Source organism: Pogona vitticeps, chromosome 1, assembly GCF_051106095.1.
Source record: "Pogona vitticeps strain Pit_001003342236 chromosome 1, PviZW2.1, whole genome shotgun sequence".
NCBI classification, from domain to species: domain Eukaryota; kingdom Metazoa; phylum Chordata; class Lepidosauria; order Squamata; family Agamidae; genus Pogona; species Pogona vitticeps.
The window spans coordinates 125,661,346-125,681,517 of record NC_135783.1 but is presented as its reverse complement, the minus strand read 5'-3'; the positions used below and the strand labels follow the sequence as shown (position 1 = coordinate 125,681,517).

Genomic DNA, 20,172 nt, shown 5'->3' with positions numbered 1-20,172 from the left:
CTTCTCTCAGCCTTGTTTGTAAGGTGCCTGTTTTGAAGGCATACTGATTACTTACAGTAGTGTTTCAAAACCCTAGCTTAAGAAAAGAACAGCAAACAATGAGGGAAGACTTGAAGACTTCAAAGTAATTTCAGCTTAGTAATTCTTTTCCAAGAATGGAGCGTTCAGAACCCCAACATCTCAAGTTCCTTTGCATTGCCCGCTGCCCGCTAATCCCCCCCCAGTTTGGGCACGCGAGCCCAAAAACATTCGCCACCACTACCCCAGAGCAATATGGCTAGAAGGCAGCTGTCTATCAGTTGCAGTTGTCCAGATGGATAGCTACTGCCAGCTGATTCATTGCCTCCCCTCCTTCTCCCACTGAGAAAAGTGGGGGGGGGGCAGTACAGAGGTATTTTGCCATTCTAACAGGAAGGCTACCAATTGTGCAATGCCTGTGCTTATTGGGCTTTGTATAGTCAAGTAAATATGTGGATTAAAACACTGCAAATCCAGTCATGTTTGTACGTGTTCCTCTTTATACACCTCAAGCATCTGCACAGGTTTTGAATCAATAATGACTGACAACAGCTAACACACGGCATATGCCACATCATGTTCTGGTATGGTTACTTGGCAACCAAGACAAAACCTATCTGTATTAAATGCTAGATAATTAAGTGAGCCACAAAATTTGCATATTTTAATTCAAGAGTCCAAGAACGTAGATTGAGATCAACTGGTTGATCACTGGGTCATTTGCAGAAACAAGCAAGGGATTTAGGCTTCCGATCGTTTAAAAATAGCAAAGCAAACTGAAGAAGGTAAATGCTCATGTGAAACTGAAGAACCTGCTGAAGTGAGGGAAGTCGGGGATCATAATGACTAGGCTCTCGTATAAGGTAGTTGTAAACTCAGTACATTTCTGGAAAACTGATTTTATAATCTCGAAATATGATCAGAGGCATTCTGTCCTTTAATATTAACTATTCTTCCTTTTGTAACCAGTTCTGGTTGAGAAATCCTGGCACTGAAGAAACAATATGGCAGATCTATTATGTGCCAGAAGTCTCCCCACCGGTGTTTCTAAAATACAGACACTCATCAGAAGAAGACAGCACTCTCATAGGACCTTTGAGTGCTTAATTCTTACACTCTGGATTTGAATCCCTTTGTATTCAGCTGTGCTGAACTGGAGTTGCCACCGTTTTTTTTTTTTTCCTGATGGGCTCTTCATCTTTAAAATTTACAAGCCAAGCCACATTGTCCTCTCAATGCAAGTCACAGCTATGTACCTAGTGAACTTGACTAGTGCAACATTGTCCTTTGTGTGTGAGGAACAAGTGTGCCTGTAGTGAACTTGGCCAGTTCAAGTGTGGGAGAACACTGAGTGCTTTCTGAAATTTTTTTTTAAAAAACCCTCAAATTTCTTTGTATTTCGGACCAAATGAAGGTGATTAAATTTTTAAAAAATCCCCAAGAATGCTAAAACAGAGACAGCCATGTTCCATAACAGAACAGAATGACTCGCATTACAGGATTAAAAGGCATGCTTTGGCAATGCTAGTTAGATTTCTGCTTTAAATTATCCCGTTTCCATTGGCTCCAAATTCGCATGTTGACCTTACATGGTTTTATTCAACAGGCATTTGAAATACTGAGTGGGGAAAGGGTGACCCTGAGTTGGAACATCTGAGGTGTTTTTTTTTTCAGCTGTAAGTTAACATTGCCAAAGGTCTTAAATGCCGTGCAAATTGTAAAACCACTAGAAACATCTGTTTTAGGAGATACCTGTCATTGATATAGTTGTTCGTAGGCTTTTATTGTAGATGAGGCTTATTGATACCTTAACTTTTTCTATCGGTCCATTTCCATGTTTGTCTGATTACTTTTCCACAGGCTGCTACATTTGCAATGTTATTTTCCGCAGGGGTATAACATGTTGTACAGAAATCATATTGCAGTTATTCTTCAGCAAAGCAACAGAGAGCACATCACGGCAACATCTTAGCCTCTGAGGGAAAACCAAAAAGCTCTCCTTAGGACTGCATTGCTTTAGCTCATTTGTTCTTTCATATACTGTGTGTGTTCATATAACAAAAATTATGCAATATGAAATGTGTTCCAGGGAATTACATAACTCTTATTATCATTCTTGACTTCAACAGTATATTTATATTTCAACACTACCGTAAGTGTTGTTAATTGTGTATCTAAAATAAACCATTTGAAGTGTAAAATATGAAGAGCATATCCTTAGAGCCTCTTGTTCTAGTCTAATTAAAATTTTCTATTTCAATGATAGCTCTCATTATCAGTATTTTCCTCATTAGAATGAATGTCACAGTAGACACCACTGAGTCACAGATCATCATACATTTGCAAGGTGCTTTTAAGTAATGAGCTACGTAACACTCTTATAAAAGAAGGTTCCTAGAATTTAATATTGAGATGCTATGCAATCCTATTATGTCACCAAAATATGTCTGGCACGTATTTTAAATATGTCTCAGAATCTAAAGGATGACCTAACAGGTTGGGTAACAGTGTCTTCTCAGGTATCTGCCCTCTCTAAAGTGGCCACCAGGGCCATTAAAGTGGTGCTGGTGCTGAAGCATTGGCTACTTTTAATAATACAAATAGCATACAGGCAAAGGGAAATAAATTTGGTTAGAGTAAGAACCTATCTCCTGAGAAATCTATATGTGGGACAGGAAGCAACAGTTAGAACTGGATATGGAAAAACTGATTGGTTCAAAACTGGGAAAGGAGTACGGCAAGGCTGTATATTGTCCCCCTGCTTATTTTACTTATACGCAGAATTCGTCATGCAAAAGGCTGGACTGGAGGAATCCCAAGCTGGATTAAGATTGCCGGAAGAAATATTAACAACCTCCGATATGCAGATGATACCACTCTGATGGCAGAAAGTGAGGAGGAATTAAAGAACCTCTTAATGAGGGTGAAAGAGGAGAGTGCAAAAAATGGTCTGAAGTCAACATCAAAAAACTAAGATCCTGGCCACTGGTCCCATCACCTCCTGGCAAATAGAAGGGGAAGATATGGAGGCAGTGATAGATTTTACTTTCTGGGCTCCATGATCACTGCAGATGGTGACAGCAGCCACAAAGTTAAAAGACACCTGCTTCTTGGGAGGAAAATGCCGAAAAACCTAGACAGCATCTTAAAAAGCAGAGACATCACCTTGCCGACAAAGGTCTGCACAGTCAAAGCTATGGTTTTCCCAGTAGCGATGTATGGAAGAGAGAGTTGGACCATAAAGAAGGCTGACTGCCAAAGAATTGTGGTGCTGGAGGAGACTCTTGAGAGTCCCCTGGATTGCAAGGAGATCAAATGTATTCATTCTGAAGGAAATCAACCCTGAGTGCTCACTGGAAGGACAGATCCTGAAGCTGAGGCTTCAATACTTTGGCCATCTCATGAGAAGAGAAGACTCCCTGCAAAAGATCCTTACGTTGGGAAAGTGTGAAGGCAAGAGGAGAAGGGGACGACAGAAGATGAGATAGTTGGACAGTGTCATCGAAGCAACCAACATTAATTTGAACCAACTCCGGGAGGCAGTGGAAGACAGGAGGGCCTGGAGTGCTCTGGTCCATGGGGTCATGAAGAGTCGGGCACGACTTAATGACTAAACAACGAGTAAGAATCTGGTTTGGCTTTCTGTTTGTATTTCATTTTTGCAAATATTTCCATTGGTTTTGAATATGTGTCGTGTTTTAATCATATTTGGTTCTTTCATTTTATTGTTTGCCCCTGGAATCTTTCTTTGGAGAAAAGTAAGACACAAATAACATAACGTAACATAACATAAGACTTGGAATTTCATAATTACACAAGTTACATAACTATGATTTCTACAAGTTCAGAGAATTAAAAAAAAAATCTAACAAACCACTAAGTTCCAATCCACACATTTACTTTTGAAGGGCCAGTTCATCTGATCCAACTATGAATAATGAATTCACCAAAGTATGAATCCATGCTTTAACAAGTTAACTGAATTAAATGACTAAGGCAATACGAACACGCAGCAGAAAAATCTGCTATGTATCCATATTTCACAATTTGTTCAACCCTGTTTCAGACGATTGTGAGAGCAATAGATCAGTGTCACAGCCTATGCTTTTTATGAAGAAGCCAGTTCATTCCATCTCTGGCACCTCCAGACAGGGCAGGGGTGAGAGAAGTGTCGCCTTAAAGCAATTTTGCCCCCACTACGGCCACCAGGTGAAAAACAATTTTTACTACTCCTGGAGGCCTTCATGAACAGAAGTTTACATATACAATTCAGAAGAGCAGTCCTGCAATCCAAAGACCAATCCCAGCACATTTAATATCTTTCCCCATGGAAGCTGAAGACAAACGTTTGGCCCTCAGAACCCAAACTGTCCACTATGGAGATAAGGCTAAGAAAGAATCCTGCTACAAACCCAGAAGAGCCACTGCCAGCAATTGTTGACAATCACGACTGATGAACTCATGCTATATAAAACAGCTTCTTCTGTACCTAAATAAACTTGTACATCTGTATACGGGTTATTGCAGCATCACTTTCTTCTACTCTTATCCTGCTAATGTCCTTGATTATTGCTTGAATGCTTCCTGGACTATTCATCAATCCTTACCACCATGCTTCTTAAATTTTATGCAAGAAATAGTAGCTATAGAAGAAGACAACAACCAGAATATGGGGGAAAAAATGAGGGAATAAAGATGGCCTCCCTGCAAAATGGCATTATGTTAGCATACAGAACTGTTTCTGACATTCATACAAAACAAATATGCAGGGAGTGGTACACATGATATGACTGCCAAGTGGAGAAGACACCAGGCAGATGGCTGCTACTTTTGTCATCCAGAGAGACAGTTATAAATCACCTATTCCCAGGTATACCCCCATACCTGAGGCATAGCAGGGTGGGAAAGGTCCTGGATTCCCAGCATGAACAAAGCTCAAAAGCAATACACCTTAGATTTATTGCAACTTCATGCACCAGTATACAATATTTGCATATTTGGAAGAAAAATTAAAAGTAAATCATATGGCAATAGTCACATACCAGCCATCCATTTCTCTTCCAAAAACAATCTTGAGTTGAACAGTTGGATGTTCTATATACAAAAATATACTTCAGTTAAGAATAATTTCCTTTTCAGAAATTACTGAGATTGCTAAAATTGGTTTAACAGTTTGAAATAAACTCTATTGCATAAGCATGAGAAGCCAGAAACTCAGTAACACTTTTGACCCCACTGGCACTGAACAATCATCTCTAAAGAACAGAAAAAAGAAAAGAGTACAACAAATAAATATTTTAAATAAATGAATGAATAAAATAAATAAACAGAAACTCCTTGCTTTATGACCCAAGGGGGAAAATATTGGTATTCTTAAGAAATAAATCATTTTAATTAAAGCAAAGAAATCTTTGCCATTATGAGAAGAAACTGCTTTTTCTTAATGTGCATCAAATACAAAATAGCAAAAGAGCACTGGGAATATTAACTGTTGTGTACAGATAACCATTACTTCACAAAATGTAAGTCTTATGAACAAAAGGATAGCTAGCAATTTACTTTACCTCACTTTTAGGTTTCCTTGTTGTGGCTGCCCATCATAAACAGACAAAATATCAAAATCTTCTTCCAGGGCGAAAGTATGAAATGACAACTGTATCCTGTTCCGCTCCCCAGTAATAATGATCCACGTGCAGTTGGCATAATTTGGGTAGCCATGAGGAAATCCTGGGCTTTCTATTGTACCATTTGGACCCTGTACTAAACCTCCACAGTTCTGACCTGAAAGACAAGAAGAGGGAAATAAATTGAGTACAGCAGGGCTTCCTGACTCTAGTACCTCTTTCTCCATTCTGTTATACATGTATAAATATTGAAAAAAGGACCCCAAAAGTCATATACCAAGGTATCACCCATAATATCTTGTCCTTCTGAATACCATGACCAAATTTTTACTCAAAGTGATGTGCCCAGTTGTATGACTATCTATAAAGTTCAAGTTAATTAGTTTTCTCTATATACCGTATTTTTTGCTCCATAAGACACACCTCTCCATAAGACGCACCAAATTTTTAGGAGAAGAAAACAGAAAAATAATAATCTGTTTTCTTCTCCTAAAAATTTGGTGAGCCTTATGGAGAGGTCCGTCTTATAGAACACACCTTAGGACCCTTTGGAGGCTCACCCTGCCCCCCGGGGGCTAGAGGGGGCGAAATCGCCACCTTCAGGGACTCTTCTGAAGCTTCCCAAGCCTCAAAAGAGTCCCAGAAGGTGGTGATTTTGCCCCCTCTGGCCCGGTGGGGGGGCATTGTGAGCCTCCAAAGGGTCCTAGGGTGTGTTCCAGGACCCTTGCGAGGCTCCCCCCACTCCCCACGGGGGCAATGGGGGTGAAATCGCCAGCTTCTAGGACTTTTTCTGAGGCTTGAAAGGCTCAGAAAAGGTCCTAGAAGCTGGCGATTTCACCCCACTGGCCCCGTGGGGGTGGGGGGAGCCTTGCAAGGGTCCTGGAAAGCTCACTCGGGCCCTTTCGAGGCTCCCCCCCCACGGGGCCAGTGGGGGCAAAATCGCCAAGCTTCTCTCCATAAGACGCACAGACTTCCCCCCCTTCTTTGGGGGGAAAAGTGCGTCTTATGGAGCAAAAAAATACAGTATATCATTGGCATATCCATGAAGACTAGTTAGTGGTACACTGGATAATTCGTTTTTATGATTAAAGCACTCAACAATACATAACAGAAATATAAATATACCAATTTATGTTCTCAGTTCTGGAGGCCCTGCATACAAAAATTCACTTGTGGTAGGACTGGGTTCTGGCATGAGAAATATCAGAACTGTGCTTTATGAGTTGGAAAGCCTTGGCACAAATTAAATCCTGAGCATCAGTGGCTCCTTTCTTCTCCTGTCTCTCCAATGCAACAGATTTTCAAGCACTAACAGCCAGCGGGAATAAGTAATGTGGCTTCCTAGGATCACATTAATATTGCTAATGCTGAATACATTGTTCCTGGAATAGTGAAACCCCATGCTGGGACTTCAGAAAAACCTTAATTATCCAACTTCAAGTTTTGGTTTAGGTATTAAAATGTTTGATCATCTCTTTATTCAAATGCCTTAAAGTGTGTCAGTGTTTTTTAGTGGATAGAGCAGACTGGGGAGACCTGGGGGGAGACTCTTAGCCAGAGAAACAAGTGGGTCCTCGATCAAATCCAACCTGAACTCTCTCTGAAGGCAAAAACATTGAAACCGAGGCCGTCCTACTTTGGGCACATCATGAGAAGGCAGGATTCTTTGGAAAAGACAATAATGCTGGGAAGGGCTGAAGGCAGCAGGAAAAGAGGAAAAACCCAATATGAGATGGACTGACTCCCTAGTAGAGACCACAGGCTTGAGTCTGCATGAGCTAACCAGGGTGGCTGAGGACAGGACTTTTTAGAGAGCACTCGTTCATAGGGTCAGTAGTATAATTTGGAGGTGCTGGATATAACAACAATAACAAGCACAGATCACAAGTAGAGATAGGCATGACTTAAATTGTGCCACATCATACGACTTGTGCTGTGTGGCTCCACAACTGCCAAACATTCCCTCTGGATCGCCCCCCTCCCGGGCCGGCTGCCCCACTCACAAGACTCTGTGCGCCGTTGCTGGTTGCCCAGTCTGGGAAGGAGCTTTGGCTGCCCTTCCCCACTTCCTCTGCTAGCTGACCACTCAGGCGAGTAGCCAGGACAGGGAATCCCCCCTGCGCAGCCATTGAGCTCCTTCTCCGACTGGGCAGCTGGTGATGGGGCATTGGCCCAGGAGGCATGCAGAGGCTTGTGAGTGGGGCAGCTGACGGGGGGGGGGGGTGGTCGGAAGAAACATGCCACAGCTGTGGTGCCACTTGGTGCAAGTCATATGATGTGGCACCACTTTCAAGTCATGCCCATCTCTAGTCACAAGTTGCTTTCTGCAACCCAGAAATACACTGCATTTTTTAGCAGTAAACATTGCCTTAGGCCTAAAAGGAAACATAGTATCTCACTGAGGCGGTCAATAAAAGCTTCATTTTCTAATATTTCCAGTCACGACAGAACTCACAGTTTTGCTCCCAGTTTGTATGGTACTGTATATCCTACAGAACAGTACAAGGGCATGCAGCTTATTAACAGGCAACCCCTCAGTAAGTAGCCTTGATTTAACAGCAAACAGTTTTTCTATCCATCTTGCTGAACTCATTAATCCCACTAACACATATATACCAAAGCTTATAATTACACTGAGACTTAAAATCAATCCGTTTGGTAATGAATAAAAATTCTGCATAGAAAAAAAAAGTTAGGGGAGGGGAGGGGGAGAGATATTTTATGCACAACATTTGAAGTCTCATGTACAGATTCGGTACAAATGCAATCCCAGGATTTGCTGTTTTGCCCAAAACAAACATTATTTCACACCACCGTTTGGGTTATTTTTAAAGTTCCCCAAGCCTCTGAGTCTAAATCTTCTGCCCGATGCTGTCAAATGCTTGTGGGAGTTTCCAATTCTTAACAGAAAGGATTCAATAAAAAGAAGATTTGGAGGTTAAAGCTAAGGACTAATAAATAACCATTCTCCACTAAATTTGAATCAGCAACTCTAATGAACAGATATTAAAGCTGTGGGAATTCAGTAGGCCTTTTAAAACGAGAAGGATTTCTTAGCATATCTGCCAATTGTTCAGACCAAGCCATTATAATACATTCTCTGCCACATATCTTTCCCTAAATGGAATGCCTTTTTTAATTAAGTGGTGCCTAAAAATGTATTTATATTCTGTTAAACATAGCTTGAAGCAGGGGAAGAGCTCTCAGCTGGCAATAGGATGCTCTGTCACCAGCTACGTTTTATGAACACTTCCTTCTTGCTGAATAATAAAATAGAGGGTTTTGTAGCAGCAGAGTCAGTGCCTCCCCTGCTCACTAAAGGAAAGTTCCCATGATGTCTGCATGTACAATAAATGTAAAAAGAGGAGTGGGGAGTAGCATCTCGGTGGCAAGTCTTACTTGCCAGCTTAATTAACTGACTACGTCACAACTTGTTTTTTGCACATGCTTTCTGTGTGATCGGAGACCTTACTTCTCCTTCATGCAAAATGTTTATGAAACGTGGATGCTATATACCACGACGTGTTTTTGCTTACTGTCATATGTATTTGGAATGCAAGGAGGCCATGGTAGGAAAGGAATAATGGATTCAATTGTTTCTTGAAGGGTCAGTAGGGTCGCTTTTTTAAAAAATGGGAGAATAATTTGATAGGTCAAAAAACCTATTTCCTGCCCGTGGGACTCTTTGGGAGGCCCCTGAAGCAGCAGAAATACAAAACAGAAAAGAGTCTAGAAGAAGTTGAAAGCCACTTATGGGTAGAGGCTGATTCCATTGTTACAAGTCAGTAGCATCCCATTCCCTGAGATTTCAGGATCCATGTTTGTGACCAGGAAGTAGCCTCGTGTTGACGTAGGGGCAGATCCTTATGATGTGCCAGGAATAAAAGTGGCAAGGGTTGGTAGTGGGGTTGGAATGGCTTGCAGGTCAGTTGATTGTCAAAACAGGCATGAAAGGTATCTGGGTAAAAAGGCCGAGAATCCAGGTAAAACTTGGGTACAAGGGCAATGGAGAACCACAAGAGCCTTCCCCTTTCCAATTGTTTAGCATCTGGCTGTATGGCATAATACACATGGAGAGTTTCTTCCAGCCCCATGGGCAATAAGAATTCCTACACACAACATATACCCCTTTAGGCTGATGCAAGGAGCTCTGATGCCAGCTGGAAATAGATGGCAATGTGTGTCCACGCTATACAGACATCTCTCTCACACAAGAATAAAACTTTCTCCTCCTCTGATGCCACTTGTCTAAGATTGGTCTCTCTGACTGGAAACACAAGGAAGCATAGCAATTGCCTGAGACATCAACCGGAGCCCTGAGACCTATAAACCCTGCCCACAGGTCACATTTGGCCCAGTGGCCATGTCTTTCATGCCTCTGAGCTACCTGACCATTCCCCTCTATACAGAGAAAATACTTCACCAGCAAATTAAAATTTGAAAATATGCATATGAATACACAGAGATCAGAGTAACATGAAACCAACAACATTACGATGGAATACTGTGAACAAACTGGAGACATTTCCAAGGAAAAACAACCTACCAAGATAATTAAGTGTTTACTAAATATTATGATCACTCAGTGAAGTTATATTAATTAGATGGTACCTGAAATCCTGTTGTGCATCTTATGCCATGTAAGGCTAATCATATTACAGAATTTCAGCCATTAACGTGGCACTAGGTTGGTTACAGAAATATATAAGGTTAATGACAGCAAGACAACCTTCATTTATGTCTGCGTGTTTCTGTAAAGCATTCCTTCCGTAAGTAAATCTGTTCAAAATATTAACCTCCTGAAGAGTGATTTTTTTAAAAGACAGACATTTTATCTGTCCCTAATCTTTTCTTTAAGAATCTATATACATTAATGTCCTGCCAGTGATCTATTAGATTAATCTTGTATGACATGAGATGGTTTATAGGGCTGATTCTCTCAGGGAACTGGATGACAGAAAATGCAAGACAGTAACACAACATGTGAGCAGAATTCCAAGTTCAATGCCTTAAACCTTCCCTCCAATTCATTAGGCAGATAAAGTGGCCCACCAATCTATCTGGGATCTGCGTTCTTATTAATCTCAGGGAAGAAAAATGGGTAAGATGTTCTGTGTTTTATTAATAAGTGCTCAGGGGAAAAAAAGTATGTCAACATGGATTCACAAAGCCACAGAAGGAGTGGCTTCTGAAAAAACATGGGATTCATGCTCTACCTAGGAAGCCTTCTGCACCCTCATGATGTTAGCAAGCCTCTGCATGGCATCAGAAATGTCTTTTTATATGAAGAAGAATCCAAAAGTCTATGACATGGTGAGATGGAGGTTTGCAGCTCAGAGTAGTGGCCTTGCTGCTAGTTGGGTGGGATAAACAAGCGAACAAAGAGAAATCCATTAAAATATAAAGATGGAATCCTACAACCTGTCAATTAAGTTTATTTTTGCCCTAATGCAAAGCCAAAATAAAAGCATTATTTCTTGCCTTGCAGGAATATTACGTATATTACCATTTTTATATTTTATCATATAATTTTTATAATAAATGTAATGTCATCTAACTAATATATTCAGAAAAATATTACTAGTTTTATCTCAGCCCATCTTGTCTTCAGTAGCCTTATCAGGTTTAAATGTATCAACATTCTAAATCCTTTTACAAGTTAGTACGTATAGAAAATATAGTTGTTAGTAGGAAAGAGTTGTACAGTATACTGTATTGGTCAGAGTACTGAACTTGCACTATGGAGCTCATTGTTCAGTGACTTGTTCAGTGACTTACACAATGGACCTTATTTTACTTACATAATGGCTCTGTGTATGCTGTCTTAAACTTCTCTGGGGAACGTAGGGTTATTATTTGCCGATTAAGCAAAAAAACCACACGCATTTCTGTGTCACCACATCAAACATCTATGACCCTGAATGACTAGTGTTATATATTCTTTCCAGCATTACAAGGTTACTTTACAAAAACATGACTTTCAAAGTACTTTATTTGAGCCTTTGAATATGCTGGCTTTTGTGATTAATGAACATAATCAATTAAAATACCTAGAGGCTAAACATCAGGTTTGTGGATTTAAAGTGCTAAAGAGACTTCAATAACAATCCTGACAGCTGGATCAGCATTTAGATGGGTCCGTGTGGTGACTGCAGGCATCCTGCAATCACTTGTTTATTATTTCCACACTCAGAATGGCTACTGGTCATGCTGACTGGGAGGTTCTGGGAGTTTTAGTTACACAATTAACTACATGAGGAACATACTGAGCTGGCCCCATGTGCTGAAAATGGTCAAAATCTCTCTCTCTCTCTCTCTCTCTCACACACACACACACACACACACACACACACACACACACAGAGAGAGAGAGAGAGAGAGAGAGAGAGAGAGAGAGAGAGAGAGAGAGAGAGAGAGAGAGAGAGAGAGAGAGCTTCCTGTCACACAGAGTATGTGGCATTTACTCACAACCTCATCTGAAGGAGCAGCTTCATACAGTATTGTCAGGGTGTTACCTCCCATTCTCCTGTTCCTTTTGTAAATTGTTTGTTTGTTTAATTTATAGGCTGCCTTTCTTCCAATAAGGGGATTCAAAGTGGCTCCCACTATTGAAAGAACAGAATTAAAAACAAAATAGGTTAAACATTAAAAAAACCCTGTACAATAATGAAAATATGAATAATTTGTTTGTTTGATTGGTTTTATATACTGTCCCATTAGTGCAAGCACTACTTCAGGCAGTTTGCAAGCAGAACTTAAAAATCCCACAGACTCCACATTACACAGTAAAATTATGGACTTCGTATTACGAAGAACCTGATGCGTTGCTGCACTTCAGTCCATTTCTTTCCATCCTGCTGACATGTAGAAAGACCTTCTCCCTCCACTCCACGATCTAATTTCTAATAGAAAGGGTACACATTCACTATCCTGAATAATGAAGATTAGCAGCAGCAAAAGGAAAGCGAGGAGGAGATAAAACAAACAAAATTTTAATGTAGGTGGACCCCAAATCTCAAAAGATGCACATCTACAGTTCAGCACACTGAATTCTGCCTTTGGTGCCTACCATGTCACTTCCAACCACATGAAAGTTATAGCTGCTTGTGTGCTCCAACTCAAGCAAATCTGGGCGTTCAAGGTAAATCTGGGTATGGATAGAGTTTAGATGGTGGGAACTGGCCCAAAACTGAAGAAGGGGATCCATGCACAGCCCTCATAAAACATTATATTGAAGCATTTTGTTTCACAAGTCCAGTAGCATAGTATCCAGGTACTTTACCTGTATATTTACTTAGGCAGGAACTACACAATTTAGATAGCCAGCAGCAAGATTTTTACTGAGGGTTTTTTTTTTTTTTTGGTTCCCCTTGACAATTTTTGTCCAGTCGTGTCCGACTCTAGGGGGCGGCGCTCATCCCGCTCTTCAAGCCATAGAGCCAGCGTTACACTTCCTGTTTTAATGCAATTCCTCATATTAACAGGATGCTGATCAGCTGCTGGCCAGTGCTGGGAGGCTTCCTGCTGGTACTGACAATGCTTGTCTGCTTGCCATGTGAAGAAAAAGAAGCTGCTCGAGCCACCCCCTTCCCCAGTAAGAGCAACATCACCAGCCCACCAGTGCCAAGGTGGCCAGGAAGTCTCAAAGCACTGATTGGGCAGCAAAGCTGTATATTTGTTGGAGTGCGTGTGCTGGTGTGGTTTTAAAAAGAGTGCATTGGCACCATGTTGAAACCACACCAGTGATTGTGTCATATGCAGCAACGGATGTTGCTACAAATTCCATTTGGATTTTCCTGAATGTGTAGTTACAGCCTTAATTAAAATCACAAATGCTCCAAACTGGGTCATACATTTGCAACAGCAGCATGAGCAGCAGCAGCAGAAGAGGAAATCTTCAGTGGAATCAGTGTTGGTGTCGGAGCTCAAGGCCCACTTAGAATGTCTGTGCCGAAAAGGAACTTAAATAATTAACAAGACTTAATTAGACATTTCAAACTTTTCAACACTGTGTTATTATTCCCCCCCTCCCAAAATATAGCTGTAAATATGTTGGGATTAACGATGCATTACTGGATGTGTTGGCATTTTATCACTCACAAAATAGCCATTTTACTTAAATATGCTTGGAGGCTAGTCTAACCGGAATGAAGGCTTACATGTTCTCAAACCTGCCCGAAGAATCATTCCAGGATGCTAGAAGAGGTATCCTCTTTTGCTAACTTCCAAGTACTGTACTGTGAAATTAAAGAGTCTGTACTATTTACATTTGCACAAAAGGTGAATTATGTTATCATTTTTCAGGTACGCCACAAATGAAACATTCTTCAAATGGCACTTCTCATCTACTAAATACAGTCATAGGAAAAAGAAAGGACACCCCCTTTGAATTCTATAGTTTTATAATGGGACATAATAAAAATCATCTGGTCCTTAGCAGGTCTAAAAATTAAGTAAATACAACCTCTGATGAACATCAACACATGACATATTATACTGTGTCATGATTTATATAACAAAAAAATAAAGCCAAAATGGAGAAGCCATGTGTGAAAAATTAAGTACAACTTATGATTCAATAGCTTGTGGAAACATCTGTAGCAGCAATAATTTAAAGTCATCGTTTTCTGTAGTTTATCAGTTTATCACATCATTGTGGTGTAATTTTGGCCCACTCTTCTTTATAACGTTGCTTCAGCTCATTGCAGATGTTTGTTTAGGCACAGCTCTTTTAAGATGCCGCCACTGCATTTCAATTGGGTTGAGGTCTGGACTTTGACTGGGCCATTGCCACACCTTGATTCTTTTCTTTTTTTCAGCCATTCTGTTGTAGATTTGCTGGTGTGCTTGAGATCATTGTCCTGTTGCATGACCCAATTTTGGCCAAGCATTAGCTGTCAGACAGATGGCCTCACATTTGACTCTAGAATACTTTGATATACAGTGGTGCCTCGCTTAACGGGTGCCCCGTTTAACGATGAAATCGCATAGCGATTAACTTTTTGCGATTGCTTTTGCGATCGCTTTGCGATGTTCCCTATGGGGGGGAAATCACTTTGTGATGATCGGTACCCTGTTTCGCTTACCGATCATCGCAAAGCGATAATTTTTTAACAGCTGATCGGCGGTTCCAAAATGGCCACCAGGTAAAAAAATGGCCGCCCGCTGTTTTCTGGGACGGATTCCTCGCTTACCGGGCAGTGAAAATGGCTGCCGTATGGAGGATTTTCGCTTAAAGGTGAGTCTGAAGCCCATAGGAACGCATTGAAGGGGTTTCAATGCATTCCTATGGGCTTTTTAATATCGCATAGTGACGAAATCGATTTGCAGCGATTTTTGCTGCACTGATTATTGTCGCTATGCAAGGCACCATTGTACAGAGGAGTTGGTGGTCGATTCAATGACTGCAAGGTGACCAAGTCCTGTAGCTGCTAAACAAGCCCAAATCATCATCCCTCTGTGCTTGACAGTTGGTATGAGCCCTTTGTGTTGAAATGCTGCATTTGTTTTTTTTTGTTTGTTTTTTGCCAATTGTGTGTTGTGCATTATGGCCAAACATCTGAACTTTGGTTTCATCTGTCCAAAAAAATATGGTTCTAGAAGTTCTGTGGTTTGTTCAGATGTAACTTGGCAAACCGAAGCCGTGCTGCCATGTTCTTTTGAAAAAGAGGCTTTCCCCTGGCAACCCTTCCAAACAAATCATACTTGTTCAGTCTATTTCTAATTGTACTGCCATGAACTTTAACATTTAACATGTTAACTGAGACCTGTAGAGTCTGAGATGGAACTTTTGAGTTTTGGCAATTTCTCAGAGCATTGAACTGTTTGACCTTGAGTTGAATTTGCTTGGGCATCCACTCCTGGAAAGATTGGCAACTGTCTTCAATGTTTTCCACTTGTAAATAATCTTCCTCTCTGTAGAATGATGGACTTCAAATTGTTTGGAAATGGCCTTATAATCCTTACCAGATTGATGGGCAGCAACAGTTACTTCTCTATGATCACTGCTGATGTGTTTCCTCCTTGACATTATGTTAATACACCCATGAATACTCCAGACCAGCAAACTGCTAAAACTTCAGCTTTTATACAGGTGGTTACACTTGCTGATTATCAGTTACACAAGGGTATTTGGTTAGCAGCACCAGGTTGCTACTTAGGTTCTTAATTCCTATGGAAGCAGTAAGGATATACTTAGTTTTTCATGAATGGCTTCTCCATTTTGGCTTTATTTCCATAAAATACAGTAGAATCCCCTATCCGTGGGAGACTGGTTCCAAGCTCTCGCCTCCCATGGATGCTAAAAAACGTGGATTATAGCAAACATCTCCCTCCCCAAAGCAGACACCCTCCCTGCCCTTGTAAACTCTCCAGAAGGTATAGGGACAAAGCCCCCCTTCCAATCCAGATAAACCTGACAGTCACCCGAAGAGAGGGCAGAGTGTGAAGCCTGCTGCCGCCATGCTGGCAGAGCCACTTACTTGCATGCTGAGCTGTTTGCCGGCATGCTCTCAGGCCTCAATGCAAAGCAAGGTGGCTGGAGACGCACCCGTCCCACTCCCCAAATCATCAGGCACTGACATTTTTTTTAACCTCCTGGTAAACCAGTTGGAAAGAACAACCACCTCCATAGAGATACCTTGTAAGAGAGGCCTTAAGCAGCTAGAGACCATGCTATGTATTCTTCATAGCATGGTCTTTCTAGCTCCCTCTAGTGGCTAGTTCTAGTTGAACATGTGAGTTTTTTTCCTGCATTTAAAAATATTTTTAATGCAATACAGTATTTAATTCAATATTTGCAGACCGTGGATAAGTGGATCAGTGGATGCTAATCTCACAGATAAGGGGGTCCTAATGTAAATCATGGCATGGTGTAATATGTCATGTGTTGTTGTCCATCTGAGTATTTACCTAACGTTCAGAACTGCTAGGGACCAGATCTTTTTATTTATTATGTTCTGATATGTAAAACCATAGAATTCAAAGAGGGTGTACTTCCTTTTTCACATTATTGTATAGAAGGCGTACACAACAATTAAAAGATTCACTTCAGATTTCAGATCAGTGGCTTGGAAAATGGCCAGTTTTGGCAGAGAGAGAAATTAAAAGAGAAAGGGGCTCTCAACCTTCAGAGATTCTGGGATTTGAGACTATCAGAATGTGCAGAATATCTAGGAAGCCAAGTTGGATAAACTCTGTTCAAGAAGATGTTGCTCAATAAATTTAAACAATGCATAGCAACTGAGGAAGCACAGTGGTACCTCGGTAGACAACGACCCCACTTTACGACAAATCCACAGGACGATGACTTTTTGCGATCGCTATAGCGATTCGCAAAACAGTAATTCCTATGGGGGAATTCTGCTTGACGACAATTTGGTCCGTGCTTCGCAGACTGTTTAATCGTAAGACGACGATTTTTACAGCTGATCGTCGGGTTCCTAAAATGGCTGCCTTGTGTTTTCTGGACCCATGCTTCGCAGGGCAGCCATTTTAACAGCTGATCAGCGCTCGGAAAATGGCTTCCCTATGGGCGATCTTTGCTGGATGATGAGGTAATTTCCCCATTGGAATGCATTAAATGGGTTTCAATGCATTCCAATGGAGAATTGTTTTTCGCATGACAATTTTGCTTAACAGCGATTTTCCTGGAACAGATTATAGTCGTCATGCGATGCACCATTGCACCTTTATTGCATTTCAGGCAGGGATCCTTCATTTGATAATATGAGCATTTCACACACAAAAATACTATCCATCAGTAAAATCTGAGAGGGTACGCTACCCTATGCGGAATTTTAAATATAAGTCAGGGTCACAGAGTATCCATTAAAATTAACATGATGTGCACTACTTATAACAATACTGATCGCTCATTTTTGTAAAGCATGTAAAATAGCATAACTTTAATGTGTTATACACGTTATTTATGGATTTACTGTTGCCTAGCAACCAGTAAACAGCATGACAGAGAACATGAACCAGAGCAAATAAAGAGCTGCTTTTCTGTGAAACAGAATGACTATTTGTACAATATCAAAGCTAATAATAAACTAGAACTGAGAAAATCTGCCAGTTTTGTTTTTTCAAGGATTCCTTTTCTTATAACTCTGTGTTCTTTCCATCACAAATAGGAACAAAGTCAAGCAAATTCTACAAAAAAACAACTGAGACTAAACGTTCCCATGTATGCTAAATTCAAGAGATGCACCTATTTACAGCATGGAGAAGACCATATTATACTTGTCTGCCAAGTATGTGTTAAAGATAAGTAACCTTTGAGAAGAAAATCTCTGGCAAATTTAACTTGGAATCAACACAGTAGAATTAACACAGATTTAATATCTGATTTAAGAGTTAAAGCTTTGGCCCTGGACGAGCAAATCTGTCAATTTTGCTTCCTTTTACAGTCTTTTTGTTTAAATTCAAATTGTTTATTTTTTCCAAATACAGAGAAAATGGTAATTTCTGGTCATTTCTTTTCAAAGAAGTACTGGGCTGAAATTCTCTCACCCATCCTGATTTACAGATAACTTTGATGTTTACACAAGCAGTTCTTCTGGAATCAACCTACTGTACATGAATTATCTGCTTTGTTAATCTGCACCTTTTCTGGATTTCCTGCACTGCTCTTCCAACAAATCCATACCAGGACTGATGGCTTACAAATCAGCAAACCAGATATGATTGTTACTGTGTCACTTGGAAACAGTGCTAGAAAACATCATATAAACCAAAATTCAGAAAAGTTCCTTAAAAAAAAAAGTTCCCAAAGCACTACAACCATTTTGACTATTACTATGCAAAAGATAACTCCCCTCACATTTAGTCTATGCTGTATATAGTTGTGTGTGGCGGCAACAAGTGAAACCTCTCAAATTGGAAGAATTGGAAGAAAGTAAAGCTGAAAAGGAGAAGAAAGGGGGGGTGAAGGCCTACTGAAAACAACAGTAACAGAAAGGCAGCTAGAATGTATATTGCAGGTCAGGAAAGAGAGTAGAAGGTCAAGAGATCACCAGGATAGCTAATGATCAGTGTAAAGAAAGCTATTAGGAACAAAAAGAGAACAAGTTCTTTCAGAAACTGGAAATCTTGCCCAAATTATGAGAAAACCAAGGACCAAAACTTGCACAAAGGAAACACAAGCAGACAAATAAAGTTTTTTCAAAAGATTTTTCAGGAAGATCTCACTAGGAACATCGAGATGAGCAGTGTGATGGAGCCAAGGTAGCAAGAACTATGACATTGCCCTCCATCCCCTTCGGATTCTCCTGTTTTCTTTTAGCTCAGCTGCAATTCTCTCACAGCTAGGAGAGAAACAAATGTTTCCAGGAACCATATAGTGTTGTCAGCTATCCTTCATGTAAGGTAAAGATTTAAGGGTTATTTGGTCTTGAGCAGGCAACTAAAATACACTAAATTTGCAAAAGATGTGTTCTTCATTCCTTGATATGGACTAATCCAGTTGCCTGAGTTTTGGACTATTCTTAAAGCAAGACCTAATTGGTTTATTGCCGTGATGAGTACTTGAGCTTCCAGATTAATTACTATGATCAATGACCAAGATCAATAAAGAATAATTATCTGAATAGATCAGGATCAGGTGAATAGCTAGGGAAGCAGTTGGACCGATGGATGACAATGGGGTTGAAAAGCATAAGAAGATAAAAAGATTGCAGGAAAGCTAAAAGAATTATTTAATCTATCTTCCTAGCTGAAGATATAGTAGGGCAAAATGCCTATACCTCAACTGACATTCTGAGAAAAAAATAAGCAATTTTATGAGTGGTGACAGAAATTTCTAGGCTTTGAAGAAATAATGTATTTATTTTTTTCACCACAAAAGAAATAAGCACAAAGAATAGGATGAGGTTGTATCCCTTGAAGAGTTCTTTAAAGATTAATTTTAGTTGGTAAAAATGTTCATCATCCAACTAAAATATGTAACCTATCCTGAGGACAGAGGATTAGTCAATGCAACACCAGATTATGAAATAAATATGGGGGAAGGAGGTACATAATTATATAAACCAGTTAGCTGGATGTTGGTTCTAGGTAAATTGGTGTAAAATTTTATTAAACATAAAATTGTCAATGGTACAGAAGACAAAGCTTATTGAGAAATAATCAGCGTGACCTTTGTAATGTTAAGCTCTTTCTTAATGGTTAAAGTTCTTACTGAGTGTCAACAAATACAGATGGAAGCGATCTGGTAGAAACTGTTTATATGGTCTTCTTAAAAGTATTTGAGAAAGTCTTCAGCATTTGACAACAATCTTTCATCAAAGACTCCTGAGAAAATGTAGCAGACCAGAGAGAAGAAAAGCCAGTCATTTGTTTCTAAATGACTTGGTGTTGGGGGTGAGTGGAAAGCTCCCCAAGTTTGCTGATGACACCAAAATGTTTCAGGTGATCCATGCAAAAACAAATTGTCCAAACCAGCAAAATGTCCATTAAAATGGTTATGATACTCAATGTAAGTAAGTGAAATCTACTGTGGCAAAACAAAACTTGCTTCACATATATATTG

At 40.2% G+C, this 20,172-nt stretch overlaps 1 protein-coding gene across 2 annotated transcripts in view; it reads right to left on the bottom strand.

Annotated features, from left to right (window-relative positions):
• The window catches only part of CSMD1 (CUB and Sushi multiple domains 1), a 1,337,717-nt gene that overhangs the window by 1,047,567 nt on the left and 269,978 nt on the right, over positions 1-20,172 (bottom strand). For both annotated transcript variants that reach the window (XM_078386602.1, XM_020797818.3), the window contains exon 2: positions 5,583-5,799. In XM_078386602.1, coding sequence (XP_078242728.1) covers positions 5,583-5,799 — 217 coding nt within the window. The remainder of the gene's footprint in view (positions 1-5,582; positions 5,800-20,172) is intronic.